The sequence below is a fragment of the Dreissena polymorpha genome, chromosome 5, assembly GCF_020536995.1.
Source record: "Dreissena polymorpha isolate Duluth1 chromosome 5, UMN_Dpol_1.0, whole genome shotgun sequence".
Classification (NCBI taxonomy): domain Eukaryota; kingdom Metazoa; phylum Mollusca; class Bivalvia; order Myida; family Dreissenidae; genus Dreissena; species Dreissena polymorpha.
This window is the reverse complement of record NC_068359.1, coordinates 47,054,894-47,081,816: the sequence shown is the minus strand read 5'-3', so window position 1 is coordinate 47,081,816 and position 26,923 is coordinate 47,054,894. Positions and strand designations below refer to the sequence as shown.

At 34.7% G+C, this 26,923-nt stretch overlaps 2 protein-coding genes across 2 annotated transcripts in view; one reads left to right on the top strand and one right to left on the bottom strand.

The window, feature by feature from the left end:
* Window positions 1–18,773, bottom strand: part of LOC127881831 (neuroepithelial cell-transforming gene 1 protein-like) — a 70,427-nt gene extending 51,654 nt beyond the window's left edge. Inside the window, exon 1 of the mRNA XM_052429969.1 lies at window positions 18,644–18,773. Coding sequence (XP_052285929.1) covers window positions 18,644–18,666 — 23 coding nt within the window. The 5' untranslated portion in view covers window positions 18,667–18,773. The remainder of the gene's footprint in view (window positions 1–18,643) is intronic.
* A 2,129-nt stretch (window positions 18,774–20,902) lies between these two features.
* On the top strand, window positions 20,903–25,196 carry LOC127831200 (uncharacterized). The gene is made up of 6 exons (XM_052356191.1): window positions 20,903–21,173; window positions 22,909–23,108; window positions 23,460–23,517; window positions 23,688–23,840; window positions 24,584–24,780; window positions 25,098–25,196. Exons 2-6 carry the CDS (start codon window positions 22,986–22,988, stop codon window positions 25,194–25,196), a joined length of 630 nt encoding a protein of 209 aa, XP_052212151.1. The 5' UTR covers window positions 20,903–21,173; window positions 22,909–22,985.
* The last annotated feature ends 1,727 nt before the right edge of the window (window positions 25,197–26,923 follow it).

Sequence of the window (26,923 nt, the reverse complement as noted above, 5' to 3'; positions counted from 1 at the left end):
ATCAACTTACCCAAACCCACAAATTGCTTTTGTTTTCTTCACAGATAAAATACTGTTAATAACTAGGTTTAAAGCGAGTTAAAAGCATGTTTTCACTGTGAAAAAAATCAAGAAAGGCGTGCTTTTAGCTCACTTTTGTGGTCACTTAAAAACCGTGTTTAGCCTGCTTATAGCTCACATAAAAAACACACTTTTTACCCACTAAAAACCAACTCCACAGACAGAAGTTGGTCTAAGCATGTTTAAAAAACCTCAAAAAACCAACTTGTTGAAAATCATACTCACTTTAAACCCACTTAAGATGATTAAAAAACCCACTATGTTGGTTTAAAGCGAGTTAAACCAAGATTTAACTCAGAAAAAACCAAGTCGGTAAGCTAAAAAACCCAGTCGGTAAGCTAAAAGCGTGTCTGAAAAACCCGCTTTTAGCACAGTGCAAATACCGCAGAGTTAAACACAGCTGCCTGAAGAAAACTCACTTTAAACCCACTTAAGACGGTTAAAAAACCCACTATGTTGGCTTTAAGCGTGTTAAACCAAGATTCAACTCAGATAAAACCAAGTCGGAAAGCAAAAAGTGTGTTTAAAAGACTCGCTTTTAGCTCGGTGCCAATACCGCAGGGTTTAACCCAGTTTAAAACTGGGTTATAACCGGATTTTGCTCACTTTTTTGACAAGGGTGTACCCCTACAATTGGGAATTTTTCGAGTCGTGAAATCTTCAAATTGGGAAAAAAACAAGTCGCGAGAACCTGTCAATTACTGTGTATTAGTTGTTCCTCACAGTCCCCCAGTCTCCTCCCCTATACAGGTTGGGGCACCCAAAACTGATAATAGGGCCTAAAATGGCACCTTTTTGACACGAATCTTACCTGTCATGTATTCTTACTCACATTTCTTTAAGTACTTTTTAAACAAAATAGTGAAACAATATTTTATTTTCAATTGATATAAAAATAAAAAAACATAAGAAATAATTATAAAAAGACAAAAAAAATTGAAAAGAAGAGAGTCTAGAGTAGACCCACATTTGGAAAACATTATTTGTTGGCAAAATCAAGAACTTTGATTGCATATTCATTTGAAGAATGCCGGACAAAACCCCTCCCGGATAAAAACCCTCCCGTCAGTTTTAAAGGGGCCAGACGAAAACCCTCCCATAAATAAACGGGGACGGACAAAAACTTTCCCATGAAAAAACGGGACCGGACAAAAACCCTCCCGTGAAATCCGAGCCACAAATTCAACTATCAACAATTATTTATGGATTTTGAACCCGAAATCGGTTATTTCCGAATGTCATTTCCGACATTTGTATTTTGTTGTCGGTTATCCGAGATATATTTATTTTTTGTAATAGTGACTTCACTTCAGCTTTCACGGGAGGGTTTTTGTCCGCAGTTGCAGATTCAGTTTGCTATTTTGATACATATTATTGTATGCCATTAACTATTTAATTGTAATGATTAGCTGATTAGTGGGCCTAAATAACCGAATCATTGACATATTTGACAATACAGTTTGCTTTATATATTGTCTGCAAAAATGCAAATGAAAAACAAAACAAACAATAACATACAATAACAACATCATATAAATAATAATAAATAATAAGAAGTACAGTAACATAACATAAACATAGTCCAAGTTCTTTTGGATTTATTCAACCTTTTCTTTCATTTATATTTTCTGCATATAAACTATTATTGTTTACTTTTTGTTAAAGTGCATCGTCCGCCGTGGGAAAATTCTATTTATAAACGGATTGACCTACTTGTAATACTTATTAAGAAATTTCGGCCAATCAGCGCCATCGTTTTAAAAGTGTATCATCCAATAAAAACGCCGTTTTTAAACAGCGTTAGGCCCAGCCAGTGTAAAGTAATGCGTTTTTCTTATAACACTTCTTAAATAAGTATAGATATTTTTAAACCAATAGATTTTTATTAAGGCACGGCACCAACACTGCAAAGTTTTCTATTTATATCAATGGTACAGCCCAGTAAAATCGGGCTGTCCATTTTATGGCTTTCGACCTTTTTATGCAGAGTTTTATGTTAAGCAGTGTGCTCGGGCAATGGTTTTTAACCGAAGTCTTGAGGTAAACAATCCCATTAGTCGCAATTGAAAACGTTACAGTCAAAGCTTAATTAAGTAAGTAATTAAGACAAATTATTTACATGCTAACGAATTGTTAGTTGTTAACAGAATTTTACTTTCATTTTAGCAAAGTTTTCAGAAACTTCCCGGAAAGCACGTTTTTTGCATGAATGAGCGTATGACGCGATTAAACGTTGCACTGTATCGTATTGCATTCAATCTCAATTTAAAATCACTTGTCTATAAATGGCCTCATTTTATGTGTTAATTGATGTTGTTATTATATTGGATTATCGGACATATATGCACATTAGAAAGCGGTATGTTTACAGTTAATGGATACACATTTTCTTTTAATTTCACACCCCTGAAAACACAATACACACATGGGTAATTTTATCGGATTAATGAATGCAACACTAAGTGTTTCTTTTACGGGAGGGTTTTTGTCCGGTCCCGTTTTTTCATGGGAGGGTTTTTGTCCTCCCCCGTTTTTTTCATGGGAGGGTTTTTGTCCGCCCATGTTTATTCATGGGAGGGTTTTCGTCCGCCCCCTATGAAAAAGACGGGAGGGTTTTTATCCGGGAGGGGTTTTGTCCGTATTCCTCATTTGAAGACCAATTGAACTTTTAAATATGGAAGGAAAAAACCCTCTTAATACAGAGACAAGTTACAAGTAACTATTAAATTATGGAAAGTTATCTCCTTTTGTGTGAGTGAAATGAAATAGCCTAAGGGCATATTTGCTTCATTGTCAATATCAGAGACATAACACTGCATGCATTTTATTACCAATTAAGGCTTAGGGGCCAGATTTATGACCCTAGAAAACACAACAGTTCTGTATGTCCATCTGCTTATCAAATAGATCTAACAATATATCAGTGAAATACTATGGTTACTACAATAGTAATAATACTTTAGCAACAGCGGGGGTTTTTATCTGATTTTGGGGAAAGGGCCTGGCCTTTTTTGAGGGGAAAAAAAATCGCCCGAAATGCCAGATTTTGGGGAAAAAAATACTCGAAACGCCGGATTTTGGGGAAAATAAGGAAAGTCTTAAATAATCAATTTAACATATTTTGCTGTTTTTAAAACAAATTTAAGGCAACAGATAATTTAATTATGCAATATGTTATATTTACTACACTGGATCAGGTTAACTTATAAATGTATATAAAGTTAAAAAATATAAAAAAAATTTTTTTTTTTAGGCCATCCTTAAACATACTTTTCAGTGTTTTTTTATGGCAATTTCGGGGCCGATATTCGGCCCCATTCCCCTCAAAAAAGAGTATATATTTTTCCCCCATTTTGTAAAAAAAATCCCCTCCAGATAATAAAAAAAATTTTTTTTTTTTTTTTTTTTAGAAATAACTGTTTCATAATCATGATAAATCAGTGTCCAACAAATCCATTGCCCGGAGCCCGGGGGCTACCGAAATTTTTCATCGGGCTACTGAATTTTTCCAGCTGACGCCCGCCGGGCAACTATAAATCTACATTGTATAAGAGCGGTTGCCCGGTTTATTGACAGACATACGTAGAATAAACACGCTGACCATGTGTTTGTACACTGTGTATTGCTTATAATCCGATAACAAAGTGCAATCAATTATCTAATCAGTCACCGATCACTTGCGGTAATGTCGTAAACAATAACAGTGTATTTTAATCATCCAATCAGAATCAACATTTGTCGTCTGCTAATAATATAGAGGGCCGGTTGGAGTTGGCGCACATGATGCAACATCATTTCGCAGTTTGGAACTCTTTGTTAACCGCAACAATGAGTAATAGCGACAACGTTTTTGATGTCGTAAAATATCCAAGGACGCCGAACATTAAATAAATCAAAACAATAGCGGATTCTTCAAAACGGTAACGAAACCGAAAATGAATATTAATAACAACGGTGTGAACGCGGTTAACACCTGCAAATAAGTTTGCATATTCAATTAATAATTGGATTAATCGACTGTTAATCAATAATCCCATATATGCCCGATTTCGGCATATGGTTCTATTTAAAGATATGATGAAATAAGCTACCAATCAGGACTGTACGTTGTATTGCAACTTGCGTAAATCACCTGCCACGGTTTGCACGCATTGTGTACAGCTATTTAAGGTTACAAAATTCTACATTTCTTAAATGAATTTTATTGTCCAGATAAAAAGCGCGCGAAAATTGGCGTGGGTGTATTTATTTGTAAATAAAAATTTCGTAGCGGGTACAACATTGAGATCATTTAATTTCCATTAAAAGTTTTGTTGTGACTAAAGTACCGGGGTATCTCGCAAATTATTTGGCATTGACATTTCCTCTTAATAAAATATAATGTAAACACGCTGTATCGTTACCGTTACGCTGTATCAGTTCCTTCATTATTGAAACAATTATTGTATTGTATACTGACTGCACACAAGTGTCGTAACATACGGATGCAATACGTAAATTCGGACAGTACTTAAAGTCAGACACAAGTAAATAAATGATTTAATACTCTTGATTTCTTGAAACTCGGTATTTGTTGTTAAAAAGGGCTATTGCATTGATTAACACCATACGAGTCAATCGTGTTGATCATCTAAACGCTTTATTTACGTTTCCGACTTAACGTGCTGTCCGAATTTAAGTACACATACATGTGCACATACATGTAATATCTACATGTAGTATATGATTTTCTTTGGTAAATTTACATTTAAGTACACGGTGCCTGTACTGTAACATTAATTTACGATATTGACTGTGTACATCCGACTACTTGCTGTATTATGTATATGTATGTATACATATTATGTATATGTAAATGAAGAAATAAAATAAAGATGAAAACCTGCCTCTTATCATTTTGTAGGAAAATTGTATGGGCTACCAAATATTTTTATTGGTAGCCCAGTGGGCTACCTGAAAAATAAGAAATTTGTCGGACACTGGATAAATATATCTCAAATTTATTTCATAAATAATTATGATTTTTAATTATTATAAAGTGTTATATTAAATTAGATTAGATTTTCCCAAATCAGTGGACTTTTCACATGAATTGCATTTTTCTCCCAAAATGGGGCCTTATGTATCTATATTGTGTTAATATTTGTTGATAAAAACATTTCAATTTGGTCCAATTTATTGATAAAAAATGCTCAAATTTTCCATTTAATCGATTTAAAAAAACTCAATTAGACTCAAAATGGCTAAGAAAACTGAGACTGTGCATGAAGGCTGAACTGTCTGAAACTAATGTTAAAAAAATCATTGATATATATTTCAGAAAAAGGACAGAGACATTCTGCTGTGAATATTATATTCATACAAACATGTGTATTCATATAATAAATATCATTACATATAAAAAAGTGAATTTTTAATTTTCCCCTTTACCTAAAAAACAACGCATTTTTTCCCCTTTGGACGGGCCCCGCCACCATTCCCCAAAAGTGAAAAAAAAACACTGCTTTTGTTTGGCATAACCCGACCGACCCACTCAAATCGGCCCGACTAAATTTTTTTTGTCACTTTCCCAAAATAATTTTTTTTGCTCGCCGAAAATTCTTTCCGCTAAATTTTGCATTTCCGCTTTTTATCCTTTCTGGTAATTTGCGTCATTTAATTGAATGCTCTTTCAAGGATATATAGAATTGTAATGAACGCGTACCGGTATTTATTTCAGTCGCCTATTTATTTGACATATGCATATGCGATTAATTAAACTTTAAATACAATTAAACCGATCCTGTTTTTCTCGTATCCGTTGAATTAAAATACGCTGCTTTCGTTCAGGATAGTTTGGGAGTAAAACTAAATTGATTAATTATCACCGTTCAATTTAATTCGGCAATCGGCAGAGATGTGTAATATTATCGCCATATAACTAATTATTTAATTATCACTCTTTAATTCAGATTGGTAAATATTCGGAAGAGAGATGAAAAGTTGTCAGCTTAGAAATATTTATTGACAGGTATTGTCTCTTTTTTGTTTCATTTGTTTATCTCTAGCGACCGGCCGCTATTTTGAAGGCAGACTGCGATATTAAATGTGTATTGAAATTATACAACATCTGCGCATAAATGACCTTTTATTATCCGATTGCTCCACCCTTTCTCACGTTTCATTCAACAACGTCATGTCATGTGAAAGTGAGCTCAATGTTGATTGGCCAGCTACCATGTGCACTTCAATAAAAATAAGGTCAGGTCAAGCGATGTCTAATTGGGTACAGACCGGGTTTTTTTAATTGTTCGAATTGCGAACACTTTCATTGAAACAAAGAGACAAATATAGAAAACCAGTCCGGCTTAAAATGGCGGATGTTTTCAACGAAATTTTACTAGATTTTCGAATTTTCGCAATTTAGATTTTTCTTGAGCCAAATTCTCAATATTTTTGCAAATGGTGCAGATGGCTCAAATGGCGAACTACAGCACGAGCATTGCGAACGTGTTATTATTGGAATAAATGATCACTATAACAGGACTCGCACTGTCATTCGCCATTTGCGAAAATATAGCGAATTTGGCTCAAGAAAAATATAAAATGCGAATATGCTAAAATCTCGTTAAATTTCATTGAAAACATCCGCCATTTTAACCCGGATTGTTTTTTTTAAACTATTTTTTCTCTTTGTTTCCATGAACGTTTTGAAGCGCATATGGTAGCTGGCCAATCAACATTGAGTTCGCTATGGGGTAATATTGGGTAATTCATGCGCAAATAATGGAATGCACAGTTGAAATTGTCGTCTGCCTGCAATATAATGGCCGATGGCAAAAGTCGTATAAAAAATAAGCAAATGAAAATAAGCTTTACACTCAATAAATTATTTTTAAGCTGATCACTTAACAACTTTCTACCTTCTATCGATCTGAATTAAGGTTACAATACACTAAATGATCGCTTCATGTAGGGCTGTACTCTCTAAAAAAATATCATAGTTGACAGGAAGGCATGTTTTACACTTTTTACCATTATTCCGGTGTTATCTTGCGGAGATATTGGTAGGGCATGAATAGGTGTTCACTACTGAATCCCTGAAATATGATACACTTGAAGACCAGGGTCTTCCCCAGGCCATTTAAGCGCCCCTTGCCGGGGCGCTTGAATTTCGAAATCAGAGTCCCCGGGGCGCTTGAAATTTTCCGATCTGTGTATTCTTCAGTAAAAGAAAGTGGAGATTGTCCAAAAAAATCAAGGTTTCCCTATCAGTGTATCAATATTCCCTGTTTTAAAAGAGCACTCGGTACCTACTTTCACAAGTAATCGCCATAAACACCACGTGTGGTAATGGATAATCCACTGATAAGAGAATAGCATGACGCGCGTATCGATTATTCTAGCCACATTACACGGTCATTTAAATGCTGACAAGGATGTATCTGTTAACTTTCCAGTCGTCAAACTGTGAAGTTCATCGTCCAATCGGTTACACGAATGCTTATGAGGGCGGGGTTAACTATCGACCATTATTTTTGATTGACGTCGGGCATGAAGTAAGAGTTTATCGCAGCTTGATTAGCAAGTAGTTGTACCATTTGAGTAATATAAAACCGGTAATTAGTACAGTACAAAACATTAAAGACGATTTCGGGCATCATCATCACACCTTTTTACTGTAAACAAGTGTTACCTATGACTCATAATTAATACGAGAAATTAATTGCAAGTGGTAAACAATTAATTATTATAGCGGTTGCAATTATGTGATAACAATTTATTTAATTCCAGTACATGTATATTTCAACATGTCCATTTATAGAACTGATTCACCTCGTTTTTCTGACATTTATTCGACACGTAAAGCGCTTTTACAAATTTTCGTTGAATTAATTACGCACACTTGTAAATGTTTCGTCCGATAATCGATAGTTAGAAGACTGATGATGGCAACCGACCGTGATCCTCGTGGACAACGTGAATTTCATGCATAATTCCGTCAAAACATTTATTCGAGTCGTAAAGTGTGTTAACAAATTATCGTTGAATTTATAACGCAACGGTTAATATTTGTTGAAATGTCAAATGGGAATAATTAAATTTGTAATCCGAAACCCATTACCGTTAGTCGATGTTAACGTGTTTTTAATCCAAAACACACTTCCGAATGTAAATGTTACCGCAACGTTAAATATTTTTGCTTCAAATTAGCAGTGCAAATTTATTTTGTGTCGAATCTTTTTCTCAATTAAAAAGAGCGCGAAAATTATGCAGCATGTACAACGTCGCGTCTATTGCATACACATGGCGTGTATTGAGCGTTTTAACAAGCACACAACAGGTCAGGGGATTGACGCATATTCAGAGGCAATATTTCATCAAATCTATAAATAGTCACTTAAAAAATGGCAAGGTTTGTGTTAAAGAAATAACTGAAAGCTTTTATCGTAAATATTAACCAGAAAGAGATTGATAAAAACGGAATAAACGGGATTATCGGGTTATAAATAGAAACTTGAAAAATAGTAAGTATACAGTAATAGAGTCGGGTTGAAACGGATGTATTGGGGAATCGTTCGAGTCGGGATTTTACTATCTGTGCGGAAAAGTTTTAAAACAATTAAACAAAATAAAAAAATATATTTTTAAATGACTGGGGAATTTTTGAAGAGTCATAGCGCACCAAATGACGTCTTTTGACGCTGTTTTTCTTTGAGTTATAACGCACCACAAAACGTGAATTGACACGTTAAATTAAAAAAAATCAACGTCGGGAGGGGACACCCCTCCCGAACCCACCCCGGGGCGCCTGAACAAATTCCTGGGGAAGGCACTGAAGACTATAGTAAACCATTGCACTAGAAAAGGTTACATTCCACTAAGAAATGTCCGGAAAAAAAAGTTGCAAAAACAGTTGATTTTGATTTGTGTCAAGTTCTTTCTTGCTTTGTCCATGACATATCTTTTTTATTACATAAATCGATTCCGCTTAGAATGGCCTTTAAGAAAAGGTATGGTTATGGGGGTCTCTATGTGCAAAATGTTGCATTTATTTTCGCTCAAAGTTGTCGCTTTTAAATTGAATTACATGTATATAGGGAAACTATTTAGTGTATTATGACCTAAACGCAAGACCAGGCCTAGTCACAAAGGAGCTGTATTTACAGAAAACCATCAATACGTTTTCAGAGGAAAATAAGAAAAAAAACGTACAAAAACTCGTCTTGAGCATCTGAAATCGCAACAATTTGTGCTGAAAGAGCTCATGAACATGTTTTAATAGTTGTTTACTTCTTTTTCTACATAGCTTTTAACAATATTCCAGTGTTTTGACCGATTGTAATTATTTAGGGTAATCGTTTTACGCCTGAACGCCCGTTATAAATCAAAGCTCTGAATGCGAAAGCCACATGGCTTATCAGGCGTTATAATAAAATGCATTTTCAAGCATTTCTACGTGAAAGATCGATCTGAAAATTGGCATGCACATAGAAAATAGGTTTATAAGTATCGAGAAGTGCTTATTTTTCGTGATGTTAACAGTGAACGTTGTCTTATAGGTTACAATACACTAAATGATCGCTTCATGTAGGGCTGTACTCTCTAAAAAAATATCATAGTTGACAGGAAGGCATGTTTTACACTTTTTACCATTATTCAGGTGTTATCTTGCGGAGATATTGGTAGGGCATGAATAGGTGTTCACTACTGAATCCCTGAAATATGATACACTTGAAGACTCTAGTAAACCATTGCACTAGAAAAGGTTACATTCCACTAAGAAACGGCCGAAAAAAAAAGTTGCAAAAACAGTCGATTTTGATTTGTGTCAAGTTCTTTCTTGCTTTGTACATGACATATCTTTTTTATTGCATAAATCGATTCCGCTTAAAATGGCCTTTAAGAAAAGGTATGGTTATGGGGGTCTCTATGTGCAAAATGTTGCATTTATTTTCGCTCAAAGTTGTCACTTTTACATGGAATTATATAGGGAAACTATTTAGTGTATTATGACCTAAAAGGATGATAATTAAATAATTACTTACATGTCGAAGATGTTACACCTTTCTGTTCTTGATTGAAATTAAAATGTTATAATTACTTTGTTGTTTTTTACTCACAAACTATGCTATTGTAAAGTAATATGTCAACCAAAAGTATATTAATTACGTATTTGCTAAGTTACTTTGTTTTCATTTTCTGTAGTCAAACGATATGCACATTTTCATGTGCAAAATGGGTACAATTTCTCGGACTCTCGTTTTTAGGATAAAGTATTTTTTGTCGATTATATTATATTTTCGATGTTCTTTATACAAAAAATAGACTAAGGAATACACGTGCGGTGATACAGACGGTGCAGAAAAATATTTACCTATTTCCTTTCACGAGGCAGAAGACTTGGAGCTTTATTTGATAATTACCTTTCAGTTTGGTATATGTCGGAGTTCAATTTCAAAAAAAAAATACTAAAAAAACAAGGGCTGTTTGTAAAACATGCATGCCCCCCATATGGGCTGTCCGTTGTAGTGGCAGCCATTGTGTGAATACGATTTTTGTCACTGTGACCTTGACCTTTGACCTAGTGACCTGAAAATCAATAGGGGTCATCTGCGGGTCACGATCAATGTACCTATGAAGTGTCATGATCCTAGGCAAAAGCGTTCTTGAGTTATCACCAGAAAATCATTTTACTATTTCGGGTCACAGTGACCTTGACCTTTGACCTTGTGACCTCAAAATCAATAGGGGTCATCTGCAAGTCATGATCAATCTACCCATGAAGTTTCATGATCCTAGGCATAAGCGTTCTTGAGTTATCATTCAAAAACCATATTACTATTTCTGGTCACTGTGACCTTGACCTTTGACCTAGTGACCTCAAAATCAATAGGGGTCATCTGCGAGTCATGATCAATGTACCTATGAAGTTTCATGATCCTAGGCCTAAGCGTTCTTGAGTTATCGTCTGACAACCACCTGGTGGACGGACCGACAGACCGACAAGAGCAAAGCAATATACCCCCTCTTCTTCGAAGGGGGGCATAATAATTAAATCCCTACCTACCTACCCACCCAAATTTACCTGGGTCGGGTTATGCCAAACAAACAATTTATTAAGGATGGACTTTTTAGGGGAAAAAAATGAAGTCCGGGGGAAAATTTACCTGCTGAGGGGAAAAAAAATCCGAGGGGAAAGGGCCGTTTTTCGGCGGGTCCCAAAGAAGGAAAAAAAGCCCTGAACAGATGTGATACACTGAGATTAAGATATTGCCTTAGTCCTTATGTATTCTAAGCCGTTTCCATAAATGATAAAGAAGTAATTTTTTTACAGCTTTAAAGATTTTTTTTACAATAAAAAACGCAAAAAAAGTTTTTCAATTACAGAATAATTATTGATTTAATATAGAATAGCTTAAAGTCTTCCTTTGTGATGTTTAAATTGTACAATTTTCAATCAACCAGTATTGACCAGTAATGACCAGTATTGACCGGTTTTAACTGGGTATTGACCGCCGGCCCGGTCAATATGCCAACCCTGATCATAAGGGGCTATATTCTGCATCACAAAGCATTTTAAGCTCTAGGTTATAACAGAAAAACTACTAGTGATGATATTTTGACTATCATGTCATGTGAAAATTGTGTTATTGCCACTTCAGTAGGAATGTGCCTGTCAATGGAAAAAATATCTTCCAGTGATAGGCATAAGCACTGAGGTTGCATAAAAAACTATAATAATTTTGTTTGAGCCCTTAAAAGTCTTTAATCAATAGACAGTGAGAATAGTCACACATAACCAAAATGAGTTTTTAGAGTGGAATGCTTTAACAACTATTTTCAAAGGTAAGTCTTATATTTTGTTTTGACTTTTTTTCAAACCATCAAATAAGATATTAAGATCATCTGCCATTAAATGCTAATGTATATTTTGTAAATAACTATAGTATTTTACACCCATGTCTCATTATTTTTAATTTTATGTTAAACTTTTATTTGTTTATATCCGTATCAGAATAGTTAATGTCCAGATTAGACACTAAAAAAACTATACATAGATCTGAAGTAATATGCGCATTTAACTCAATTCGGTTAAGTTTTTTTATAATGTAAACAAAAATTAGTGTTGGGAGAGTTTATTGATGTAAGGAAGACTGGTCTTTACGATGGAATTCTTTCAAGGGAAAAATCGATCACTCGTCGCGGTTATGTAATCCAGTCACATTTTAGACAGCGGTTAGAGTTGCGCCCCTTTAAAAAGTTTTGTTTATTTTCTAGGCATCAATGTCCGGCGAAAATAAATGGCCGAAAATGAAAGGCTCGACGATTTCAAAAGATATTTCCAGCAAAAATTAAAGGCACTGGCGATTGGGAACGGCACCTAAAATCGTTCGGAACGGTAGATATAGAGATTGGGAAAGAACTGGTGCTAAAATTGGGAAGCCTCCGGTAGGCTTTGGTAAAGGTACCGTTCCCCGGTACTAGATAAAGAAGGAAAAAACGCTGTAATTAACCAGGGCCCTCAATCCATTTTAGGGGAAGCGGGTCGCTACCCATAGCAGGGGAAATTTTAGCGGCGTTTCCCTTTTGGGGGGGATTTTTTACTTACTCTCTAATTATAACATTTGTACATGTTTGCACTATATTCATTGCTTTTTTCATAATTTAGTATGTTTGACAAGATTAAATTAAAATAGAATTGAGATATCATAATCATGAGACACATCTATCTATTAAATTTTATTTTTATTTTTTTTTAAGGGGAATTTTTCCCCCAAAAAGGGGAAAAAAGTATTCTTTTCAGGGGGGGGGGGGGATGCGGCCGAATTTCGGCAGTGGATTTGAAGGATTGAGGGCCCTGTTAACTAAAGTATTTTACACACGTCTCATTATTTTTAATTTTATTTGTTTACATCCATATCTGAATAGTTTCTGTCCGGATTTGACACTTAAAAAACTATACATACACTATCAGGATTTGACACTTAAAAAACTATACATACACTATCAAGGTAGTTGCAATACATGTTATTCAACTCTCAGCTTTAAAAATTAAAATTATATACCAAAGCATTGCTGAGAGTTGCAATTGGCCATCTATTGACCAAAGGTTCAAAATTTGATCACCACTGCAAAGGCTAAGGAACACTGCAAAAACGTATCAATGTTTACCTGTTTAAAGCACAAACTCATGTAAATGGTACCATTAAAGCAAGAAATAATTGCTTTTTATTTACTTTGTGATTCTTTCGTTCGCTGTATCCACCATATTGGGAAACTTTGCTTATGTTGCAGACTTAAAGTGTCGCTATAGGTTAGGTCGCAGTTCACCAATCTTTTGCACATTGTGATATTTGATGTAGCCTAAGTCTATAACCATGTCAAACAATGTGGAATATTTACACCGTTCCGAATTTCAACATAAAAATGTCAACAAGAATAGTGTGTTTAAACATTGTCAGGTTTGTTACTGTTAGGTTGCATGCACAGGATATCATAATGCCATTTGTAGGTTGCCATTTAGGTCAATTTAATGTGGTTTTGAAGTTTATTCATCACTTTTCTAAATTGGTAATGAACAACGTCTGTTTAGTGATGCGCACAGATCGCTGCGCTGAAATGCAGTGGTGTTTATGAACGGGTGCATATGGACTTCTAGAACCGCCATAGCAAACAAGATATGTGTTTGTCAGAAACACTATGTTCCCTTTTGCACCGCATTGAAGCTAATTATTTGACCTTGAAGTATGACCTTGACCTTTCACCACTCAAAATGTGCAGCTCCATGAGATACACATGATGCAGCGATTTTCCTCCTTCTTTATAAAGTACCGGTAAACGGTACTTTCCCAATCGAGCGAAAATTCCCAAATTCCAAATCGGCATCTGAAAAAATCCCAATCGGCAACCGAATTTTTTCTAAAAACGATCGAAAGTTTTGTAACAAAACCCAACTTCGGCGAGTGAACAAAGAAAATCGTATAGTTGTGTGTAGCCATGCGCTCGATTAATTTCGGGTTTTATTATTCAGCGCGTTCAATCAATAGAGTCGTTACTGTTTCCAGTTCTTTTGTCAGGCAGCCAGCGTAGTGTTTTACGTCGGTTTGTAACCTTATCGTAGTTTGAAATGAGTCATAATAGTCTGTTTTCTATTTAGAGTGTGATTACATTGATTTAAATTCTGTGCTTACCCAAATGTATAAGTATGATTTTTGCAAAATACAGTTTCAATTAAGGTATTACAAATACTGCTTATGTTTAAAGCAACAACTTACATGATTTAAATTTAACAAAACTGTCAAAAAATCTGTGAAATAAAAGGTAGCGGAAACAATAATTCATTCTCTTAAATGAACTTACTTGTTTGCTGTTATTTAGCTTTTGTTCATTTTAGACTAGTGTTCCAGATTTATTTATGTTATGGTTTATACAGTTCTTAGTTAGCTACTGTTTCAGAGTTTGTTTGCTTTCTTTTTCTTTCTCTCAATACAATTTTTTTTTCTCAAGATCATGTTTATATAAATCAAAATGTTTGTAATGCATGCATCTTACATAATATTATAGAAATATTTATTATTTAAAATACATAATTGTTCCAGCTCTCTTCATAGACACTCCATGACCATATATCATTTAATTAGACCCTGGTAGACATAAACATATAGTTTTATATTATTTCTGTTTTCAGATACAGCAATCCACCTGTGGACTTGCTGCAAAAGATGCTGGCGGATGAACATCTTAGGACAACCTACCCCTGCATGTACCAGCTGTTGCTGCTGTCAAGACTTGTGACCTCCAGCACTGCCTCTGTGGAAAGGGTGTTCAGTCTAATGAACAATCTTTGCACGACAAATCAGAACCGTCTATTACAGGACACATTGACAGCACTAATGATGCTGTGCAGGGAGGGATGCCAGTAACTGAGTGATGATCGAACATCAAAGATTGTTGAAATTTTCAAACAAATGAATGAGAGAGACATTGCTTTATAAGAGATTAAAATAACTAGTAATTGATTTTGAGTGTTCTTTATAATATTTTGTTATTTATATCAACTTTATTACTAAATGGTCATTTAGGCATGCCTGCAAATGATTATTTTAATGGGTATGTTCAATTAAGTATGAACTGTATGATGTATTCAATAAGACCTAAACTTCACGACGCGATTTTCCCAATTTAAGGATTTCACGACTCGATTTTTCCCAATTTTGAGGTTTTCACGACTCAATTTTTCCCAATTGGACCGGTACGGGTACTTTTCCCAATTGGACAAAGAAAATCGCTGACATGCATGCCAAATATCAAGTTGCTTTCTCCAATATTGCAAAAGTATTCATTAAATGAGCGATTTTTGACCCATATATTTGACCTTTGACCTTGACCTTTCACCACTCAAAATGTGCAGCTCCATGAGATACACATGCATGCCAAATATCAAGTTGCAGGGCCCTCAATCCATTTTAGGGGAAGCGGGTCGCTACCCATAGCAGGGGGAATTTTCGCGGCATTTCCCTTTTGGGGGGATTTTTTACTTACTCTCTAATTATAACATTTGTACATGTTTGCACTATATTCATTGGTTTTTTCATTATTTATTATGTTTGACAAGATTAAATTAAAATAGAATTGAGATATAATAATCATGAGACACATCTATCTGTAAAAAAAAAAAATAATTTTTTTTTGTTTTAGGGGGAATTTTTCCCCCAAAAAGGGGAAAAAAGTATACTTTTCAGAGGGGGGGGGGGAATGCGGCCGAATTTCGGCCGTGGATTTGACAGATTGAGGGCCCTGAGTTGCTATCTTGAATATTGCAAAACTTATTGGAAATGTTAAAGTTGGGGCAAACAAACAAACACACAAACCAACAGACAGGGCAAAAACTATAGTGGTGGGGGACATAACCAGGGGTGGCGAAATCAAATGTCCGAGTTGCCCGAGTCGTACATTTGCTTGTCTGGGCAACTGATTTTTTTCAATTAAGTTGTCCGTGGACAACAAGTTTTTTAAAAGTCGGGTCCAGGTATACAAAAAATACATTGTATTAAAGCCGTAATTAAGTTTTACAAAACCGGAGGTTGACATGCGATTACATTGTCAGTGCTATTTGCGCAGCAAAAAGCTAAAATACGGGCACTCTCCTGCGCAGTGATCTCCCTTATTCTATAAGAGACCAGGAGCATGCCGCATTTTAAACATTCGGCCCGACTGTTAGACAGTGTACAGACTGGTTTCTTTATTTTTACAATCAGACGGAAATAAAAAGTATCAAAGTAAGATGATCAAAACACGGTCTACCTTGTTATTTAAGACGACTTTAATGGTAAAAATGGAACATTTAGTTTTTTTAAATCTTCAACAACGGAGCAGAAACAGGAAGCTTTGAGCAGTCCACCTCCCAAAAAAACTAAGAAAGATTATGATAAAAAATATGATCTATTAAACGCACCAGAACTTTTCAAGAAACTTGGCTAACAGATTTTCAATGGTTACCAGTTGATGATAATCAAATTGCTACAAGTAGCGGCGCAGAGCCTCAGTCTGATGTGGTTGACATATTGAACAAGTTTAATTTGTTAAGATTACGGTGTACTTATGTTCAACACATGTTTTAATAACACTAGCTTTGCAAGATTAAAAGTTTTAGAAAGTCTTTATATTGTTTATAATATACTGCTATAATGAATGTACTATTGAAATTAAACTATAAACAAAACTAGCAAATCATACTCATTTTGGTATATTCCACATTGTTTTACATTAATCAATAAATGCGTTTATAATTTATATAAACATTAACGGACAAGTGTAGTTCAGCAACGGACAAGTTAAATTTCCTAAATGGTTGTACGTGGACAAGTATATTCTTTTGAGATTTCGCCACCCCTGATAACAATATCAAAGGACCTGGGAGTATGTTTCAGGGCTATACATAACAAGCGTACTTACGTTATTACGCAATTAAAATAGCCAAAAACGTAATTCAATTCAAAATAAAGCGCACAAAAACGCAAATACAAATTTAATAACGTAATTCAGAGCTCCAGATAAGGTTTTGTGAAATTCTTAAATTACTACCAGATTTTCAAAAAGAATTCTTAACTCTGAAATTTTATTCTTAACGTTACTACTAAGTTTTGGAAAATAATTCTTATTTTTTCTAAATGACCTAAAAATAAATAATAATGGTAATTTTCATGCAAAAAAAATCAAAATAAACATACTAGCAACTTTATTTATACGAGTTCAACGGTGTCTTTTCAGTATTATACAATTTTATTTTTCAAATACCTTCATATGCCCAAACTGTGCTTAGATTGCATGCCTTAGATGAATTTTTATATATTTTACAATTAAAACGGGTCACCCCTTCAATCTTTTCAACGATTAGCCACGGGACTTGTCCCTTCCACTCGTTCAATGTTTTTTTGTGTGTTAAAGTTTGGACCCGTCTTGTCGCGTTTTTGTTTAGCTTTTCCGACTGTGTCGGCAACTGAACATACAACATCGTATAAGATCTTTTCTATAATGTCTTGCTAAACATTTAACTTCGGCTCACTTTACGTACAATATGTTAAAAGCGTGTTTTTGGACGCTCTCTGGGCGCTGCCATTGTTTTTTGACAGATAGACTGTATAAGCCGCTTTTATTGGAAAAAATGCGCTTTGTTAAACAAACCCGATAACCATTCTATATAGGCACCGAAAAGATCTTTAATACGCGGAAAGAACTCAATAAAAATTGATACGAACCGATGTAAAAATAATATTCGTAACTTGGTTTTGTAATTCCTAATGGTACGACAAGATTTTAAAATAAATACGTAATGGATTCGTTATTACGAAAATACGACCCTCATCTGGAGCTCTGGTAATTCCCATAAAAAACCTTGCGTCATGAAACGCAATTCTTACGACCACTGGGCGTATTTTTTAGACTGGTTATTTTCCGTTCAAAGAAGTACCGCATAGTTTATATGCCGTCCTATGAAGAAAATAAGGCAGCCTTTCCTGCGGTTATCAATCTTTGGGGTAGTATTGTAATTATTCGTAGACCCGTCCGATTTCTACATTCATTTTCAAGGTATTGAACTCAAAATGACCTAAAATTGGGGTGCATCGCTTTGAACACTCATAACTTCATCAATTTTGCAGCGATTTTCACGAACTCGGTCTTATTTAACGCAAAAATAAATGAGCTTTGATCACAAATTCAGTAATTTTTTGTTGTTATGTACAGGTACCTTATTGAATTCCATTTGTATAAATAATATAGTAACCTTAGTAGATTTTTATTATGTTATTTTTGTCATTCCCTAAATTACCCAATTGAGTTGAAAAACCACATTAAGCTCAAAAGTAGGGGGTGAAAATTTTTGCTAAAACTCTATTGAATTTACAAAAACCCTATTGTTGTCAAAAACAGAGGGTGAATTACCCAATATACGCCAAAGTCATCTATAGCCCTGACGTTTATATGGACTACTATGAAAAATGACAGCAGAGGTCGCGAAATTATATGGCCGTATACACATCAACTGATAATTTTATGAACACTAACAACAATTCGTTCGGTAACCAAAATAAAATATTACCTTAGAGAATTTTCGTCACCCATAATATTTTATTTAAAATAAAGTTTCTTTTTAAAAATCAAAACAAATTATCGTTAATATTTCCAAAACAAAGTCTTAAAAATGGCGGCTAACGAACGGACCAATCATCATCGAACTTTTTAAAGTCAAAATGGACTGCATTTTCAGTCAAAACGGTTGCATCCACATTGGTTATTTATCAACAACCAATTGATGTTTGGAGAAATTTTCCACAATCAGACCTTTATGCATATTCTTTATTCCAAAGAATGCAAGTTAATTTTGAAAAATCTTGGCTGCGTATTTTTCTTGTAGAAAAATGAAAAACAATTTGGTGTTTATAAAATATATCGTTTAAAATGGTTATTTTTTACTGATATTTTTTCAAGCATAGACGTTTGAGGCTATTTTTCAATGAATACGGTTTGTTGTAATTAAATGAAGTAATTTTCATTTTCCATTCACCTCTTTATTAAGACGTTGAATGTGTTATGGCGGCCGAGAGTTCATATTCGGTAGTCAATGCCTAATTATTCACGTGTATTTTAAAGTTTTTTTTTCATACCACATTTATATAGCGCCCTTTTCATACTCGAGATGTGCGTTCAAAGGCGCTTTTCAGTTTTTCCCTGATCACTGGGTCATAAGTCGTCCGTTAACATCTTGGCGCAGTATGCAGCCACGGCACATTGGCTTATTTCCCTCACAGGTACCCATTTATACACCTGGGTGGAGAGGAACAATTATTAGTAAACCCTATTTACAGGTTCGTCAGCATCTCCAAGATTAAATGTATATGAGTAGACATGCCCTTGTAACCTTTCAAGGGAAAAATAATTCGGAAAGTAGGTCAATTTATTCCGGCGACTCGGGTATTCGCACAACAATAATTTTGATCCAATGAGACAAGTGCATGGTTTCCAATGAGACCTTTATGTGCGCTGAATGAAAATTTCAAGACAAATCACGTTTGGTTGCCCCGCCATAGAGAGGACAAGGCAAGTCCACCAAAGGAGTGCTTTTTTTTTTTTTTTTTTTCACTTTTTGTAAACAATTAAATATTTTTTTTTTTTTTTTTTTTTTTTTTTTTTTTTTAAGTATATTTATTCACCAAATGACGATACAATTGCACACATTTTGACATAGCAATAAAAAAAAAAAAAATAGCAAAAAAAAACATGCGATAAACATATCTGTCGAAATTTATAAACGAGACAGCAGCAAGCAATATTCATAATTACATACGGTTCGACAAATAGATCAAAGCATACAAATGCATGTTCTGGCAAAAAAAAATTATGTTAAAAAGTTGTTCCAAATTGCTCCAAATTGCACCAAAGGAGTGCTGACAACATTCAAAAACACCTCATTCGCGCTCCTGGTGCGCTAGCCGTCGACCCGAACCCAATAACGATTTCACCAGTAAGTTGAGCATACACAGTTTCGCCGTTCTTTGACTTCCAGTATCTTCATAAGACCACTCCCTGCAAGTCCCGTTCTGCATCGCTGCTCCAGGGCCTCTTTGCCGCCAACTCCGTTTTCCATATTCTCCCGTTCCTCTTCCGACGATGTAGTGAGATCAATATCCACCTACAGACCATAAGAATTCTGCTTGGTGATTCTTCCAAGGTCAGGGAGTCAGTAAAGTCAGTGTGAGAGGACGTCAAGCTTGAGGGTTGACGGTACTCGCTGGATTCTAAGAATACATGAATAAGTAGGTTTTGTGTTCGATAAAAGCGCAGGAACCAATACATGCCTTTTCTAGAGAATGATGGATTTGCCATAAATAAAACGAATCAAAATGTTTCAATAGTTGATATGTTTAAATCCGACTATAAACGGAACGACAAAAATCACATAATTATCACAGTTTGTTCACGTTTATACCAGTTCCTGGTAATCCCCCTAACGAAAAAGGTCAACCTCAAGTTGTGCGCGAATTACCGCACCATCAGCCTCGTCAGTCATCAAAGCAAAGTTATATTACGCACCATCATCAATTGATTGAAAGTTAAGACGTAAGAATTGCTTACCGAAGAGCAGGCTGGATTCTGAACTGGGCGGAGAACAGTGGAATAGATCTTCAAATACAGAGTCATCAAAAACACCTGCAACACAAACGTGAGCTCTTCTTCATCGTCATCGACTTTAAGAAAACTTTCCGCCGCGTGATGCATGATGGTATGTGGTCTGTTATGAGGGCATTAAATATTGACTAATTATCAGTTTTCACTTTCGGTTTGTATAAATTTAGTAACACTGAAAATTCATGTTCAAAAGTACACTTAAACGTTTATCAAAAATTGCGGGATAGTAAGCCGTTTGTACATTACGTAAAATTGCACAACAATTGAGCGCTGATAGTGCTTTCTCATAAAAATGTGGCAGAAAATTTGGCGCTAGTTCATCGCGCGTTGTAGACAGCCTTATAACAAAAGACGGATCACATCAAAGCATGATGGCTCCCCAAACGGACAGGAGCTCTATCTTACGGAGTATGCAGGCGATGTATCACGATTAGAATAACATGGTACTTCACTGTCTTTTCGTTATATATCAGGCAATGCTTACTAGGACATGTTGAGTTGAATGAGTAATGGATGCCTTATGGGTGAGCATTTTCGAAAGCTCCACGGGTAAGGGTCGAGCCCGGGATCCCTTGATTGCAAAACAAGCACAGTATCCGTAATAACTCTCTGGTTATTTTTTTATATACAATTGTATGTATCTAAATGTATTTTTTTTAAATTATGAATGCTTGCAAGCTTGTGTACCATATTGAAATTAGAGGTGTATTGATTCCTTAGTATATAGTTGTTCTCGTGCTCGTTTCACCCAATAAATGTTTAAAAAAGGAAGAAATGTTCAATTTTAGAAGTTATAGATATCCCGAATGTACTGTTGAGTCTTTTAAACTATATAATATATACGATTTCAAACAGGAAGTTTTAAATACACATTGGGTCATTGCGCACAAAATATTTTATCCACAAAAGCCGTTATGTTTAATAGGTGTTTTAATATATGCAAATAGACACTGGATTATTAACCGATATTCATTTAAGGGTAGCCAATAAAAAAGGTGTATCTAAACGAAGTTGTTTGTCAACCTATATACCATTGAGTGACGCATGAGTTATCTATAAAACAAGTACAACCATTGTGTAGAGACGAAGGAATTTTAAGACCCTTCTGTAAGTGTAAACTTTTTTTTATTGAAAGCGTATTTAGTGACACAAACATTGACACATACTCGTAATGGTAACTTTCGTTTTGTAACAAAAGCACATCATCTGATTTATGGAAAACCAGTGATCAGCGTAAGTCACTTCGTCGAATATTAGCTTTATAGCTTTATATTCTATTTGGTTGATCTGTTTGGCATTTGGAATATGCTCATCAATATTTTTTAACATATGTTCGAACACTATTTTATACATGTTAAGAGTTGTGTGATTATTTGATATTCTTCTCTACTAGAAATACGAACAGACTTGTTAAACAATGCTATTCATAAACCGTAATAAAGGAAGTGTTTGCAAATTGATTATGTAAATAAAAAATAATTATTCATAATTCTGTGTTACAAACGAGTTATATATGATATAATATGTAACGTATATAATTTAGTCGTATGCATCTACATGTACGTTTACTCAAATTTAATACCGCGTAGAACTGATATAGTGATTTTATCGTTATAATTGATTTACTCCTTACGATGGCAAACATTTGCTAAATTTTAATTAAAATGTAGATGCACGCGAATGATATACCACTGTATGACACAATTGAATGACTTCTTAAATGAAATTCTATACTTGCCTTCCGTGACAGTGTCACATGATAACATGACTTTGTGGGGTTCCCCCTTTTGACGTTAATGGATTTAAACACGACGGTTAGTGGTGCTTTATTTCAAGTAACTTTTTAAAGCAATTTTTCTTATGAATTTCAACTAGTGCATAAACGACAGATTTGTATGCTGCTTGTGGCAATGTGAAATACATCATAATTACTTTATTTAATAAGCATGTGTTCTTGTTCAAAACTCGATTTGTACTACACGGTTACGCTTCACAGACCGTGAAATTTTGTCAACGATTTCAGAGGTATTCAAGAATTCATTCTTATACCTTAAGACATCGACACAAACTGCAAGAAAAACTGTATTTTATGCACTAAAGATTTTTGCAAATATATTTCAATAACTTGAGATATTTGCAAAAATAAAGTTCTTAACGGTATGTTTACGTTCTGTACAGACCGTGGGTAAACTCCTGAAAACCCCGTTGATTCTTCACCCTGGTGAAGATTCTGAGCACACGAAATCCCCGACACTATGTCCGTATACCATTTACTACTGTTACTGTCTCTGGGGGAAATAAGCGCAGCGTCAAACGAGCGCAACTCCAATGAAACGTTCATTGAATGTGGCCTGGGTTACCGGAATTGCTCACAGAAGGTACATTTTGAGATATTGTCTTTTTTATTCGCTAATTGAACATACGTACTATTCATTGACATTGACGGGGCTAAAATAAGTTTTATAATGTATTTGTAACAATATGTTATAGTTTTACCACTTCGGACTTGTTGGTTAATGACAAATGTACAAATGAGAGAATAACTGGACACTAAATACACACCGAACCTTATTGGTTATAAATGAATACATGATAGAAAGGAATGCACATTGTGTACTTTTAATTAAGACATGACTAGCTGTTTCCTTCAAGCAAAAATATTGAACTGTGAACTGTAAAACTTAATTGCAGATATAATTGTCTTTTCACAATCTTGTTCACGTTTTCAGCTCAGAAGATTCGATTGCGACAATGAACTTTTCAACTGCTCTGTCGGGGGAAAAGACGGCAAGACATTTGCATTACTTTTATAAGACGTTGTTTCATTACATTTATTCACGCACACGACTCGAACATAACACTATACACATTGTCCATCAATTATTTAAAATATCTATATGATATATGTAGTTGAGCAACCATTCATTTATTAAATGTTAAATCACTTTATTTTCTAGAAATAAAGACTTTCGAGAACACAATCTCACTCAGTAAAGGATGTAATGTTCGATTTGATGCACCGGAACTGCTAGGTATTAGCTCAGACTGTTTGAAGAACAGTGCCATAAACCAGAGACAGACGATTGAGATTACATTTCGCCTTCCAAAAGGTATTGTTGTTAACCTGCATACATAAGTTCGTTGTTTGCAGCCAAATTGCATATATACTTATTTTAATCAGAACTGTCGGAAAGCATAACTCTAACCCTAACATCTAATTAGCACAAAATCAATATTTTTAATTCTTAAGATACCGTGTTTTTCTTAATATTGCTTCACTTTATTAAAAAAGTCCAAAAATATGGACAAACATGCCATAATGAGTCAAAATTATGAGTATTTGGGTGTATTTGGGTGTATTGGGGTAAATCGTGCTGCCGGTCGGAAAGTATAAATAATTACGGGGTCTAGAATGGAAATATTACACCTACATAAGAAAAAAAAACCAAAGTTGTTGGAACTATATTACATAAATCATTAGAAGGAAATATACCCTTAATAACACCAGCCACATGACTAAATACCCTTACATGACGAAATAGTACAAATACTGCACAGAAGGAATAATAGTGGTCTTAGAACCTTGGGATGGGTAATTCTTCGCCGTCAAACTATTTAGTAAGAATAAGATGAAATAAAAGCGATGCCCAATCTCTTCTTAATACTCGTCAACTTCATTGTCATTTTTGTAAATAATTGTCTAAACGTTTAGTGGTAACAATATGTCAGCGCCAAAATACATTTTTGATCAACGAACACACCTTTATGCTTACCGGTAACTGGTATTCAAAATATACCATCCTACTGGTTGTCCAGAAAGGTTTTGCCAAAAGTATCCATTTATTATTTCAAGCATTTTTCTGTAACAAGAGTGACGAAGATCAATCGCAACACGTTGGTCATTACCAGTTCCCTAAAGCGATCTACCTCAACTTAAGCCGAGTACGGGAGGAGGACTACAGTGACCCGTGGTCCTTCACATGCCCTGGAGAGAGAATCTTCATCTTCCACAAATATTCCCCACGTCTAAATTACGATGCGGGCAGCCCGGTAAATAAGTTGTGCCCCAAACAGCTTAACAATAAGAAATGTATTGAATATCAACGTTTTAAAGTTATTCCTCTCCTGAGTATTTGAAGGATGTTTTGTAGACCAATACAACCTTAAAAGTAACGTGTCGGTGATAACATACAGTTAGTAAACTGACTTCGATGCTTTATGCACACACGAAAAAAGAAATACCTCCATGATAAACATCTTTTTAAATATCTGAAGCTGTAATGCCAACTATTGCAACATTAGACTATTTGACGAGTTGACCCACCGTAATCACTATATAGCCATTTTGTATCTGATATCATTTTCAGAGGAACTTAACCTACCGGCACAGGCTTGGTTTGAACCTATCTAACCAAAGCTATTCCTACATATTGAATTTGACCACGGCTGAGGCCAGTATTTTTTAATTTTCTGTTTTACGGGAAATTTTTCAAAAAAATTGAGTCGGGGGGGATAAATAAAAATAAAAATAAAAGCATGAAAAGTTAGCAGTCTACCAAAAAAATAATAATAAAACTGTCTTAACCGATAATTTTTTTTATTTTAGAAAATTTAAAATTCAGCCAATTTAACCTTATGTATACTTGCATTAACCTTTACGTGTTTTATATATCTCTCATTACACTGTTGTAGAAGCTTTTATAATAATAGTAAACATATTTATATATATATATATATATATTTATAGGTAAAAGCACCTTTCGCATGTATTATACTATATTGCTTTAATAGGGACTATTAAACACGCCAGGTATGTAGTGTAGTGTAGTGATCATTACACTTTTGTTGAGTGTATATCATATGTATGTTTATAACAAATATAGCATGCATTTGACTTTAATAAAAAATACACGTTTTACATTGTTTAATAGCTTTAACAACCAACTGTGTAACTTTCATCCATGGGTGGAATATGCACACTAAAAATACTCTTTAATATACAACAGACTAGCTTTATATCATAGCTTTAACAACCAACTTTGTAACTTTCATCCATGGGTGGAATATGCACACTAAAAATTAATACGATAATTTGTATCAATCATGAGAAAAAAAAAGAGCCAGTAACAGGAAAATGGACCTTAGGACGATTGCGACCGTTTTGGCTCCAAAAGAGCAGTCTGTTAAGGATCCAAACTTGAACTGATCTTGTTCCAAACTTTGGGTAGTGAAAGTTCTAGTGCATAAAATGTGAATATTTCATTTAAGAAACCGAGAGTTATACAGTTTAATATGAAAACATGTGCTGCATTTCATTTTCTTATGCAGAGAGTTAATAGTGTTTATATATGTAAAGTGAACACAAAATATGTAACGTTCATATCCATTCATATCCATGATCAAGAAAACTATCAATATAATAATGGCTTAAACAACATACATATTATTTTTCACTATGTCCTATAAAATTAACAAAACAATACAAACACGATGACTTACAAGGAACTCAATATATGATACCATACAACAGTTTGTGTTGCAATCGTGCTTCCACCTACATCTCCCTTATATAAACATCTCTGAATTCGTAACATCTAAATAATAAAATTTGAAATACAAATGCAACAAGTGTTCCGCAGTGGGAGACATATGCCCCGAATCGTGGCCTTGACCGTGACCTTGACCCAGTGACCTTAAAATCAATAGGGGGCCATCTGCCAGTCATAATCAATGTACCTATGAAATTTCATGATCCTAGGCCTAAGCATTCTTGAGATATCATCCTGAAACCATTTGGTGGACGGACGGACCGACCGACGGACCGACCGACATGTGCAAAACAGTATACCCCCTCTTCTTCGAAGGGGGCATAATAATCATCAAAAATCATTTTTTGAAAACAACATGTTTGATGACAGCAATACATCTCACAAAACAAAATTAATATCGAAATGTATTTAACGTTTGTATTTGTAAATGTCACTTTACATGAGTGCAAAAATTATCCTAGAAAATCCAGAGAGTAAAAGGTTGGACATTTATAATAATTGCATGCACATGTGTAACTATTTCACAATCGGTTTGATTTGTAACATGTACTATTTTTAAATATTAAGAATAATAAGAGAATATGGAAAAAAGTTTTTAAGTAACAATGACCCAGCTGGCCCAAAATGCAATTCATGGCTAGGTA

Coding starts and splice junctions, on each gene's coding strand:
- LOC127831200 (XM_052356191.1), top strand. CDS start 22,986: ATGTCCGTATACCATTTACTACTGTTACTGTCTCTGGGGGAAATAAGC. Junction 23,518..23,687: donor CTCTGTCGGGGGAAAAGACG/GCAAGACATTTG, acceptor TTTATTTTCTAG/AAATAAAGACTTTCGAGAAC. Junction 24,781..25,097: donor ATTACGATGCGGGCAGCCCG/GTAAATAAGTTG, acceptor TATCATTTTCAG/AGGAACTTAACCTACCGGCA.